Source organism: Zonotrichia albicollis, chromosome 16 (assembly GCF_047830755.1).
Source record: "Zonotrichia albicollis isolate bZonAlb1 chromosome 16, bZonAlb1.hap1, whole genome shotgun sequence".
Taxonomy (NCBI): domain Eukaryota; kingdom Metazoa; phylum Chordata; class Aves; order Passeriformes; family Passerellidae; genus Zonotrichia; species Zonotrichia albicollis.
In genome coordinates, this window is record NC_133834.1 from 2,731,649 (window position 1) to 2,744,742 (window position 13,094).

General features: G+C 52.2%; 1 protein-coding gene across 9 annotated transcripts in view; it reads right to left on the minus strand.

Moving 5' to 3' along the window:
• MPRIP (myosin phosphatase Rho interacting protein) overlaps nt 1-13,094 on the minus strand; it is a 72,630-nt gene that overhangs the window by 6,455 nt on the left and 53,081 nt on the right. For 7 of the 9 annotated variants that reach the window (XM_074553137.1, XM_074553133.1, XM_074553138.1 and 4 more), the window contains 7 exons: nt 12,330-12,446; nt 5,533-9,387; nt 2,584-2,731; nt 1,866-1,983; nt 812-971; nt 603-722; nt 48-134 (listed from right to left, as the gene is read on the minus strand). In XM_074553137.1, the coding sequence (XP_074409238.1) occupies nt 48-134; nt 603-722; nt 812-971; nt 1,866-1,983; nt 2,584-2,731; nt 5,533-9,387; nt 12,330-12,446 (4,605 nt within the window). The remainder of the gene's footprint in view (nt 1-47; nt 135-602; nt 723-811; nt 972-1,865; nt 1,984-2,583; nt 2,732-5,532; nt 9,388-12,329; nt 12,447-13,094) is intronic. The other 2 variants (XM_074553139.1, XM_074553140.1) reach the window with 1 other exon arrangement.

A 13,094-nucleotide genomic window follows, 5' to 3' on the forward strand; every position in this document is an offset into this window, starting at 1 on the left:
GGAGCAGAGCACAGTAGGAGGATTTGCAGAACCACCCCTGGCATTACCCTCAGTGCTGTCTGCAGCTCGTCTTTGAGGGAGCTGATCTCCTGCTTCAGGTACTGGATTTCGGATTCTTTCACCCGCAGCAGGACCTGTGGGAACAAAAAGCCAGAATCTTTGCAACTGAGCAGACACAGTGTGACACCTGCTGTACCCAAGGGCTGGAGGCTCAGCCCCATGCCAGCACCACAAAGCCTCTGGTCCACCCATGTTTTGCTTCTCACAAGAAAACTCCTCCTGGTTCTCTTGGGAACTCGCCCAAGCTTGCAGAGCTGACACGCTCCCTGCACACCCCAGTTTCTGTCCCCACTGCTCTGCATGGATTGCATCCCAGGGACAAGCAGGGGCTGCAGAAGGAAGAGTGAGTGTCTGGCTCAACGTGGTGAGGAGATCAGGACCCCAGAATCTCCTGGCCTGATGCAGCTCATGATAACAGTGCTGACCAGCCACGAGAGCCGACTGGGGGACAGATGGCTGCGACACCTCCCAGCTGTGACATGCTCCAAGGGTGTGACATGCTCCTGGGGTACACAGCACTTGTGCCTCTCTGCAGAGCTCACCTCCAGCTCGTAGGCGTCCTTGCCCTGCGTGAGAGGCGACCCAGCAGCCTCTCCCCCGCCCTCCCCGGTCAGCAGGGTCCGCAGTCGCGTGATCTCCGCAGCCAGGCGGTTATTCAGCTCCTGGGGAGAGGAGAGGAGCCGTTGTGGGAAGGGGGAGCAGGGCCACAGCTCAGCACCGAGCCCAGGGTCAGCAGGGCGGGGATCCTCACCTGGTTGTGGGCGTTGAGCTCCTGGTTCTCCCGCTGGCACTGGCGGAGGGCCTGCCTCTCAGCCTCCAGCGCCTGCGCCAGGTGCGCGTTCTCCAAACACTTCTGGGAATACTGCTCCGACAGCACCTCCAGCTCCCGCTGCACCGACTGCAGCTCCTCCCTGCACAACACACGGGGGGGGTAGTGCCCTCTCCACACACACACATCCCCATTCTTCCTTCAGCATCCCAGGACAACCCAACAGGGAGCTAAGCACCGAGGATGAGGATTGCATATTCCCTTTGGGGAAAAAACTCAAGTCCAGAGCAAGTAAACTCTTCCCTCTCCTGGCAGAGCCATGCTTGGGCACCAAAGGGGACAGGAGGTCATTCTCTCAGAGATTAAGTGGCAGAACTTTCTCAGGTTTCCAAAAACTGAGCTGAGGTCTACCAAAATCTACCAAAGCCAAGTTCTTCCTTGTGAGGGTGGGCAGGCCCCAGCACAGGTTGTCCAGAGCAGCTGTGGCTGCCCCACCTCTGAAAGTATCCAAGGCCAGGTTGGATGGCGCTTGGGGCAACCTTGAATAGTGGAAGGTGTCCCTGTCCATGGCAAGGGGCTGGAATGAGATGAGCTTTGAGTCCCTTCCAACCCAAACCATCCCAGTATTCTAAGTTTGCTGTGGGCACTCAGGACCAGGTGTATTTGCACACCTCCCCAACTTATACAGATGTATCAAGGTTGATAAAGCTGACAGGCAGCCCTGTTCAACTCCCATGGGAGGACAGCCTTGCCATGGAAAGCTCAGAGCTTCCTCCTCACCTTCTAAACGACCCTGCTGCTGCAGCTGTGTGAAAAGCAGCACTGGCTGCCCATCTGCTACTTCTGGGGACCATAAAGGAGCTATTTTGGGTAATGTGGGGACATTGACCTGGAGCCTGAAAGATTATGGGTAACCAGGAGGCTCTGATGGATGCAGAAACAACCCCAAACTGATGGCCAGAATCAAATGGCAGAGAAGGGTTCCCCACACAAGATGTCCCTGGCAGATGGGGACAGAGGACAGGGATGCTCTTACAGGTACTGCCTCCGGAGGGCCTCGATGTCGGCGTTGACGCTGCTGATCTGGGAGCGCTGGGACTTCTCCAGCTCCCGCTCCAGCTCCTCCCGGTGCGCGTTCTTCATGGCTTCGATGGCTGCGAGGGGCACACAGGGTCAGCACCCAGCACCCTGCACCCACTGCCAGCTTTTTGAGTTTTTGTTTGTTTCTTAAAGGAACAAAATATCCCTGCAAATCTCCCACTGCTTCACGGCCCCTTCAGTCTGTGCCCCAGCTGCAAAGGGGATTCTGCAAATCCTGCTTTTTAACAGATTCCAAATGATTGTTCCCTTCACACATTGTTTCCTGGACTGCGGGACTCCTAGTGCAGAGCCCCTGAACTCCAGTGTTTCAACATTCCCTGGGGCACTGAAGAATTAATTCAGTGTGGAATTGGCAATAATTTAACCACAGGAATGACTAATGCCTTTCGGAGTTGGAATGCAAAACAGATCAGAATGTGTAACAACCAAAGACAGAGGTACCAAGCCTGAAGAAGAACCAGCAGATGGGTACCAAACCTGGATGACCAAGAGATGGACCTCCACCTAAAACATCTTCCTCACAAGCCTGTCCCCATCTCCCTGTGCAGCCCACCCAGCCCTCACCCCACCCCTGCTCTGCTCCTCAATGCAGCCAACACCATCCCCATGTCCCCACCACCACGGAGCTGCCCCACCATGGGTTCCCCTGGCACCTGAGATGGTGGCAGCCGTCTCCTCTGCCAGCAGGCGATCCTTCTCCTCCCGCAGCTTCTCCAGCTCCCGCTGGTGCTGCCGCTGCAGGTCCTCGATCTTCTTCTGGTGCGTCTCCTCCATGGCTGCAAAGCCCCTCTCACATGTTGCCTGCAAAGGGAGGAGGGCAAGGGTTGGCCCAGGAGCACAGGGCCGGTGCCACGGTGCTGGGGAGCCCACCAGGAGCCACAGCTCAGCTCCCCAGGTCCAGCAGGGATCTTCTGCTCCCCCAGCCAAGGAGCACGATGGACCTTGCCAAGGTCAGGGCTTGTCCTGCAGTCGCCTGACCCCTGACAGCTCCAGGGAAAAAGATGCACGGGGGCACACCCAGTTGGGGAATGCAAATGTGTGTCAAAAAAACGATCAAAAAAACCCTTCTGTGCCCCTTCTGCTCTTTTCAATGCCTGGTTCTTTTTCAGTCTCTGGGTGTAAGGAAGATGACGTGACAGCAACAGGATCTTAATTCCCAACCAAGTATTGCTATAAATGCTGCAGGGAAAATTACTTGCTAATTGAATTTCTAGGAAAGAACTCGAGCCAGGACACAGGAGGAGCAATTTGGGGAGTTGGGATTCACCAGGGGTGAGGTCCTGAACTCCTGCCTGGCCCTTCTGTTCCCAGCTCAGCTGCCAGCCTAAGCACATTGGGATCCTGGATGGACACACGGCTGCAGGACACGGACAGGACCAGCAAAGCCACAGGCAGGCCCAAGCCACGAGGGAAGAAGGGGCACACACTGGGGACAAGGTGCTGAGCCCCATCAGGCAGCTTGGGACACACCTGATGCCAAGCACTGTACAGGGCTTTTCCCTTAATGACACAGGCTGGCTTTATTCCCTGATTTCAGCTGAGCTCCCCTTGACTAACACCAGTGTTTTCCACTGAAAGTGAGAACTGTCACCTCTGGGACACCATGGGAAATTTTAGGGGGACAAATTCACTCACCTAGTGGCAAAAGTGCTCATGACAGTCCAACACCATTGACTCTCACTAACATACACCCCTCAGCATCACCTTCTTGGCTAATGCTCTGTAACCTACACCTAACCCTCATTCCCAATTTTTAGCTTTGGTGGGTTTTTTCCCTCCCATTTAATTTTTAATCCCGAGGCATTCTTCTCTTTCCCAGCCTTGTCTGTTTGTTTATTTGTTTTTTAGACTCCTAACTCAGTGCCAGAACCTGCCTGGACTTGGCTGTGGCACAGAGCAGCCCTGCAGGATTCTTCATTACACCCAGAATCATAGAATATGCTGAGTTGGAAGGGATCCACAAGGATCATCAAGTCCAACTCCTGAAACACCTCTGATTTTGGAAGAAAAAGGTGCAAACTCTGCCATAGGTCTGGCTGTAGATTCACTATTTAATGTATTGTAAATGCATTGCCATAAATCCACATGTACAAATCAATACCTCATAGAATCACAGAATGGTTTGGGTTGGAAGGCACCTTGAAGTCCATCCTGTTCTACCCTCTGCCACAAGCAGGGACACCTTCCACCATCCCAGGTTGCTCCAAGCCTTGAACGTGGTCTTGGAAACTTCCAGGGACGGGGCAGCCACAGCTTCTTGGGGCCACCTGTGTCAGGGCCTCACCACCCTCACAGGGAATAATTTCTTCCTAATATTAAATCTAAATCTACTTTTCCTTCATCTAAAATCCATTCCCCCTTGTCTTGCCACTTCATGCCTTGTCACAAGTTCCTTCCAGCTCTCTTGGAGCCCCTCTAAGCACTGGTAAGGGCTCCAAAGTGTTCCTGGAGCCTTCTCTTCTCCAGTTTGAGGAGTTATGCTTGTGCTACTGATGTTACATTCTCCAGGTTCTTAAGAGAAGAATTAAGCACATTCAAGCCTCCAGTTTGGGCAGGTTTCCAATGGCTTGGTTGGCTTTCTGACCACCACTGCTTAATTCCAATGGGATTCAGCAAAACTACTGCTCTCCCCAGGCTAAAACCAGCTTTTGGCTGAAGCTGAGCCACACATCACTCCCAGCTCAAATGTGTGCTGGATCTTGTGGCTGGAAGCAAGCTCTCCCACATTTTTGCTGATTCTTAAGAGCAACTGGTCTGTGAGAGCCTCACTGGTTCAGCCTCTGCATCAGTGCCCTTTTGGCTTCCTGTTCAACCAGGCAGCCTCTCCTGGTGCTGCCAGAGTCCTCTACAGCCCTAAACTCACTTCTGAACTGGGATTGCTCTCCTAAGAAAAGCAAACCACCAAACCTTTTTTTTTTAGATGCTGGATGATCTCAAACCAGTTTTACAGCCAGTCTGACTGCTGGGGCAATTTGAATGGGGGCATTTCATTGCCAGTGGGTTTCTCTGCACCTCACCTGGGTGTTCTGTAACTGTGCACTCTTTGTTGTGTACAGAATTATTGTGTACAACACCAGCATGGTCCTCGCAGCCTCCTGCAGAGGAGCTCTGCTTTGCTACAGAATTTGGCATCTGTTTGCAGCTACTTTCCCTAGGAACATACATTTTGAGAGCATCAAGTTTCCATTTCATCCTGCAATTTTCAAGGCAGCAGAGACAGACTGGAGATTTGATCAGACTGGGAAAGACAGAGCTGAGGAATGCTTTTAAAAGGAAGTCACAAGCAAAACGTAGGAGAAACACCAAGTTCTTCGTGTTGAAGGAGAGTGTGATGTTATTGAGCTACTTTGAAACTCTCTCTCTCTCCCTTTCCACACAAAGATCACCTCCAGAAATCCACCTTCCCAAGCCCTGAGCAATGCATTTAGAATACCCCAGCATGGAGAAGAAGGAAACACCATGCTTTACAGAGGCCTGGCTAATACCCTGGGGCTTGTTTCAGCACACTGGCTGTTTCAGGGGATGGCTGAAAACCCTGGGACTGCACGTGCCCTCCCACACGCTCAGCAGCAGAAGGCAGAAAGCGTTAAACATATCAAGACCTTTAGGTTTTCAAAGTCTTTCTGGTATTTTTCCCTCAACGTGGAAGCGTTCCCCTCCAGATGTTTGTTCTCCAGCTCATCCCTCATGACGTTCATCTGGGCCTCCAGCTCCTGGATGCGTTCCCTCAGGCCGTGCATGGAGTCGGGGTCGCTGCCGGGGTCCTGCCCGGTGCCACCCCCCTCTCTGGCCACCCAGGTGTCCCCAGAGCCCGGGGCCACCGCGGGGGACGCCTCCGGGTGCTGCCTCTGGTACTCATCGAGGGTCTCTTGCAGGCGCTGCAGGTTCTGGCTGTAGTGCTCCTGCAGCGCCTGCAGCTCCTCGCCATGGATGACCTGCAGCTCCTTGATCTTGGCCTGGAACTTCTCCTCCAGCGTTTGCATCTGCTCCAGGTGATACTGCTCCATGTTCTGCTTGTCGCGGACAACGGCGTCCAGCTGGTTGAGCCCCTCCACCCTCTCGGCCTTCAGGGCATCCTCGGTCCTGTTGAGCTGCTCGATGACGTTCCGGATCTCCTCCTCGTAGCGCCCCTGCAGCTCGCTCAAGCTCTTGCTGTGCTCGTGCCCTTCCTCCTCCAGGAGCCTGCGCTGGCTGTCCAGCTGGGACACCTTTGCCTTGAGGTCAGCGTTCTCCCTCTCCAGCACGGCGATCACCTCGCTGTACTCGCCCTGCTGCTTCCTGAGCAGCTCCTCGTACTCGTCGCGCAGGAGAGACACCGTCTTCACGCGCTCCTGGCACAGGGCATCCATGCTCTGCAGGGACTCCTTGTAGGACTTCATCTCCCTCTCGTGCTCCAGGCGGACTTTGCAAGCGGCGTAACAAACCTGAGCCTGAACAATGGCATCGTGGACTAACAGAGACGAATACCGCTCCAGGTCTCCCATGCACGAATGGTAGGAAAGACTCTGGGACATCTTCAGGAGCTTCTGACAGTCTCTCATGGCCTCCTCGGGAGGCAGAGAGAGTAAGGCAACAGATATCTCCTTCAGAACACTGGATTTGTCCTTTAGCTGCTGGGCAAGATCTTCCTGAATGGAAACAAGAGCTTCACTACTACGGTCTGGGGCACTGCCAGTCTCCTCCACCTTGGCTAATTCCTGGCACGGCACCATTTGGACACGGCTCCCATCCCAAGAGATCTGGGTTCTTTCCGAAGCATCTTTTTGAATTTCAAGTGCTTCAGAAATCTGGTGCATAACTCCATCAAACTCAGGAGTCCTGTATGCTTTGATGATCTCCTCCAACATGCATTTGTGCTGCTGGAGAGCTGTTTTGGTATTATGGAGCTCTTCTTCAATTGCTTTTAACCTCTGATGAAAAGATTCTCTCATTTTCTCTGCAACAAACCCAAGTTCTGCCTTGATCAATGTAGCATCTGCTACAGCACTGAGAAAACATGGGGAAATGCCCAAACTTGTTTCTGTTTTACCCTCAGCTTCTCCTTCTCTGGTGCTCAACTGTGCTCTCAGCTCCTCCACCTGGCTCCAAAACTCTCCTTCCAGCAGCAGCTTTTTAGACAGGACACTGGCCAAATCATTGGCTGTATGAGAAACACTTGCTGGCTCCAACAAAACCACCTCAGCCGTTCCCTGGATCTCTCTCAGAAGCTGGGCTATCTCAGAGCTTGCATTTTTCAAAGACTCTGCTATTTGGTTGATGAGAGAGGCCTCAAATGCCACCCTCTCAGAAAGCCACCTCAGCTGGCCGGTGTCAAACACATCTGCTTGCTGCTCCTTGGAGATGTGCTCCTCTTCTCCCAAATCCCCTCCTTCTGGAGCGAGGCTCTCCGTGGTGAGGCTTTCACTCTGCTGATAGTCTGAGGGGACTGGCACTCCGCTCAAGGCCTGGATTGCATTTGATAAAGTTGTTTCCATGTTAGACAGAGTAACAAGGAACAAATCACCCTCTTTATCCTTGTCTGATTTGGGCAAGGATCTTAGCTGCTCCCTGCACTTCTCTAAGCAAGTCAGCGCTTGATCGTTTTTCATCTGGAAACCTCCCAGCTCGCTGACGTGACTTTCTATGAGCTTGAACTTTTCCTGCCTCTCGCTCTCCAGCTGTGAGATCAAAGCATTGACTTGGGACAAGCTGGTCTGAAGCTGTTCCCGCAGCTGGGACTCTGTGCTGGCCCACTGATGGTGCAGGGCGATGAGCGTCTCCTGGTTATGGCCGTGCTGGCTTTCGAGCTTCATCGTCACATCTTTGAGCTTCTCCTCTGTAATGTACAGCTTGGTTTCCAGGGAATGGATGATGGAGAGATAAGTCTCAGAATCACTGGTCCCTGATGAGGGGTAACCCAGAGCTGGCTCTGAGGACATGCTTTCTTCAGACAGAGATCTGTCCTGGCTTGTGTCTGAAGAGGTACTGCTTGTCCAGTTTTTCTCTGATCCATCTGGATGGATGTACTTTTGACACTGGATGCTTGAAAAACGGATCCTTTGCCTCTTGGCCCCCATGATTCCTACATCAGGCTTTGCTAAAGCTTTCTGAACCAACTCTTGGTCCTGGAGCTCTACAACTTTAGATGGGGAGCCAAATTCCTCCATTTGCCTCTGACTGGTCTCAAGAACCTCATCCTCCTCCTCCTTCAGTGCATAAGTCAGAGCTGGGAGGACATCCTGAGTTTGCCCCAGTTGGGATGGATGACTTTCATCCACCTCAAGACTGGGGCCAAGGTCTTCTGCCTCCTCAGCACATGGACCTGTGCTCGCACTAGCTAATTTCTTTAAAGCCTCCTCCTTGGCCTTTAGCTTTACTTTAGTCTCCTCTAAACTGCTATCTAAAGCAACCACTTTAACCAAAGCCTCACTGAGATCTTGATCTTTCTTCTCCACAATTCTCAAGTGCATTTCCTTAACATGTCTCAGCTCTTCTTCTTTCTCTTTCAGCACCTCCTGCACCCCCCGGAACTGATCCGACACCTCCTCGAACGACTGCTCCAGATTGTGGTAGTTGGTCTCTTCCATTTTCAACTTTGCTTGTAGCTTTGCAACTTCGTTATCCGACTCAGCCACCTGATTCATGAGCTCGTGGAACCGGCACTTGATCTGATCTCTCTCCCTTTCGAGCTCCTTGATGTGCTCGGCAAGTTTTTGGATGCTGGCCTCCTTCATGGCCAGCTGCTCCTCCAGCTGGTGGACGAGCTCGCTGCCTTCGAACTTGGCGCTCAACTTCTCCTTCTGCAGAATCTCCATTTGCTGCTCACTGTTCTGCAGCTGATTCTCATACTCATTAGCTTTGTCCTCCACCTCCTTCAGGCTCCGTATCAAAACCTGCCTCTCCCTCTCGCAGCTCTCCAGCAAAGCCTCGTAGTTCTTCTGCAGCTTCTCCTCCATGAGGACCCGCGCCTGCTCGCTGGCGTTCAGCTGCCCGCTGAGGTCTGCGATCCTGTCCTGGAGCCGCTGCACTTCCTTCTGGTGGTCCCTCTGCAGAGCCTGCTGCATCTCCAGGTCCCGCAGCTCCTGCGTCTTCTCCAGCAGCAGCGCCTCCGCGCTCTTCAGCTTCTGCTCGCTGGCCTTCAGCTGGGAGCTGAGCGCGGCCTCGCCGTGCTGCCACTCCTCCAGCTGCTCCTTGGCCTTCTCCTTCTCGCTCCTCAGGTCGCTCTTGAGCTTGGCCAGGGTCTGCTCCTTGATGGCGAGCTCGGCCGCCGCGTTACTGAGCCTCGCCTGCAGGCTCTGAATCTCGGCCTCGTGGTGCCGGATCACGTCCTTGGCCTCGGCGTAGCTGCGCTTCAGCGACTGAATCTGCTGATTGATCACCTCTTGACGCTGGCATTGGGCTTCCAGCTCGCTTTGGAGGTCTTGGTTGACTTTGTGAAGCCTCTGCCAGGCACCTGATGGCGAGGCGGCCACCTCGGTCTTAAAAAAATTGATTAAATACTAGATTAGTAACACTCTTGGCTCTCCCTTCTGAGTGTCACACCTCTGGCCAGGCAGGCCGTGGAAAAGTTCCTCACAGCGACTTGGCTGCTACCCACTGCTCCAAATGGGATGATTTGTTCTTGGCACAATTTGGTTTGTTTGATCAACTTTTTTTTTTTTTTTTTTTTAATGAGCGACAACTGCTTTCCAGTAACAGAAAACACTGACCACAACATCAAAACAGCTGTACAGTAACAGGCTAAATGGAAAAAAAAATAAACCCAAACTCAAACAGAATAAAAAAACAATGAAAAAGAAACACCAGCAGCAAAACAGAGACACAGACAAAAGAAAAATGCCAAGGATGATGATGAGGAGGAGATGAAACAAAATGGAGGAGAAAGGAACTTCTTTTTTTTAGCAAGATTGCTTGTTTGTTTGTGAAACAAAAAGTGCACAGTTCAGGTAATACAGTCCACCGACCAAAAGCAACAACAGAAAGTGAGGTGACAGCAAATGACATCACATCCCACCCATACACGGGGCGACGGGCCAGCCATCATGGTGGAGATGTCATTTCTGTGCCTGCCAAACAAGACTGAGTGGCTGCTCATGGTTTTAGAGAGATGCTGTTAAGCTAAAGCTTAGGGCTAGGGAGGATCTAATTTCTCTACCTGCAAAATAAAATAAACCAACAAAGGACAAAATGAAAAGCCCAACAAATGGAGGGAAGGAAAAGGTGTGATGAGAATGTAAAAATGAAAGAAACCAACCTTTGTGAGATTCAAACCAAAGCAATGGAGCATGCAAAGAGAAAACTCACAGAAAGCGTCATGCAAAAGGCGACAGAAATTATGTATCTTAAAAAAGAAAAATACACAGACAGGAAGAGGTGAGAGAAGCACAGCGTTAAGCTTAGGAATTTGGCCTGCCTTGCTGTACTCTGGTTGCTGATTAAGGAAAGCCCACAGATGTGACACTCAGTTATGTTAAGTTAAATTTCATGCTTTATACCAAAAACATGCAAGAATATCCGTCTGGGACAGGTTAGTACGTGCCCCCTCCCACCCACAGTGGCCGGAGCAGGGGATGTCTCCAGCCCATTTTCCAGGAGCAGGAGCTCCTGGTGTTTTTCCCAGTAGGGATCAAGGTTAGGGTGCCCCACCCCGAGGAAGCTCAGAGCAAGAGAGGGGTTACACGAGGCCAGAGAGGCTTCGGTGCATGGCACATGCATGGGAGGGGCGGCTCAGCACTGCCTCACGGAACAGGCAGTGCCTGGGGGTCCCGTGGGGCTGCTCAGGCTGCCAAGGAGGGGTTGGTGCCTCCCAGGCAGCTCAGGAGGGATGGGCTTGGAAGCAGTCAGGCTTCTCTATCAGCCCTCCTAACAGACAATGCAGGAACCTCCCCAAAATCAGGCATGATGGGGTGGGAGGGCATGAAATTCAGAGGGGTTGTCCAAAAAAATGCTGTGATGTTTGGCTGCAGAATTTCCTCAGTGGCTCCACTCTCTCCACCCCAGCAGGGTTTGGTGGGGTTACTCCCTTCTACAATAGGACTTTAATCCCTCTGGTTCCCAGGAAACACAAGGGAAATCCCCAGAACAATTAGACTGGAGCAGGCAAAAACCTCCAACCTTTCCAAAAACCCTCTCCAACTTCCAGGTCCAAGTTTGGGTCACTTCTCTCTGCAGCTCAGCCTCTCTGCAGGCTGTCCCCCTCACCACCCCTCCTTGTATCAAGGCACCGTGGCCAACTTCAATTTGATGGTGGATTCAGAATCCAGCTTTTATCCCCAGTCCCTGATTTTTCCAGGCTCCAGGCAAAGGGAGGTCAGACGCCTCTGCCCCAGGGAAGTGGGACTTAGTTACTCCTCCAGCTCTGCCAAGTGAAAATGGAACTCCTCCAAGCAGGCACTGTCAGCTCGGAGACTCCAGAAATGAATTAATTACTCCTCCTGGGAGATCATGGGCAAGGAAGGCAAGATGTCCCCCTCCCTGGGCTGGCTCCACTGCCTGTGCAACTTCTTCAGGGAAAATTTTCCTGTGAGAAATAAGGATGCAAGGTTTGGCATCGACACTGGGTTTTGCTGCCGCGGGAGTGCAGTGTGCGGCAGCGCGCGGCCACTTTGATCCACAGCCAGTTTGGTCAAGTAAATTTGAGCAAGTCAAAATGCTGCCCCTGCACAGAACACACTATGGACCCCTGAGAGAAGCCAGAAGCTGCCCTGCAGGTGCCACAACTCCCCCCGGGCATAGATGTTCCCAGAGGAAGGGCTGGAAAAAACTTTTGTTTGGACGAGGGGAGGAAAGGTTTTCCCAAAGATCATCCTGTTTCTTTTGTCAGATCCTCCAAAACTCATTTCAAGGCTTTGCTGAGGAATCTTGTGACAGCAGAAACCACCAAAGTGATCCAAGATAACAGGTCATCCCAGTGCAAATCCCACTCTGGCTGCAGGGAATGTGCCCGGGAAATACATCTGAGTGTCCTGTGTTTGCCTGTGTAACGGGCACACAAAATCCCCAGCCAGGAACAACTGGTGGGCTACAGGATGCTTGGAAAGCCTTGTGGGCACCCTCCTGCCTGAGGGAAGAATCTGGGGCACAGAAAGGGGGAAACAGCTGTTGCAAAGGCAAACACAATATGAGATGGATCAGAGGTGGACTTTGCTGAAGTCCCATCCATCTGGCTCTGGTTTGTTTTCTCTTGGGAATGCTAACAGGTAATGCTACCTTCTACTCCATCCCAGATCAGAGGTTTCCATAAGCAGATAACTCTGCTAGTGCTACAGAATTAGCCATATTTGCAAGAAGGTCAAATCTCTGGGAGCTCAGTGGTGGTCACCCAGGATGTCCCCATGAACACTGCGGATGGAAGCCCACCAGGGATCCCTTGGGCACAGGGAAGATGGATCTGGATCTCCATCTCCTCCTGCTCTCCTACCTGCAACACGTAGCCCTCCCGGGCGCTCTGCTCCCGGCCCAGAGCCACTTTCAGCTGATCCTGCAGGTGCCGGTTCTGCTCCAGGAGCTCCAGGGCCTCCTTCTGCTTCTGCTCCAGCTGGAGGGACATGAACAGAGACAGCGTCCAGGGAGTGGGCAGGGGATCAGCCATAAGGAACAAGTGGCTCGGAGGGGACACAGAGCAGAATTAACGGAGCTTTTGATGGCACCGCTGCTCTGCTCTGCTCTGGGACCTGGATTTCATTTTGCCAGGAAAATCCCTCCCCTCTGAAAGAACTTATTTATGCAACAGTGTAATTCGTAAAGCTCACTGCAGCAAAGGATGAACGGCACCAGCTTGTGCCAGGCACGACCCTGGCAAATCCCAGCCCAGTTCAGCTCGGTGATATTCCTGGTTACTCCATAAGAAAAGGTTACCCCTTTCATTCCCACTAATACAACTTAATCCCAGCTAACAACAACCTTTGTTATCCCAGGCACAGAACTCTTCCAAGCGAACTGAGTCTCCTCCATTCTTTTCCAAAAATCTTAAGACTATTTGATGTAGGGTCCACAAAAAGGGAACTTTTGTGTTGTGTACTCAGCTCATGGCAGTTCATAAATGCAGACACTGGTCTCTATAGCTGCAGAGGCACAGAGGATTAGGAGCTTGAATTTCTACCCATTTTGTCAGAGACAGGCTGGCTACTACCACCACAAATCAGGCTGTGTTGGCTGGGAGGGGTAAGGAATTACCAGGCCGTAA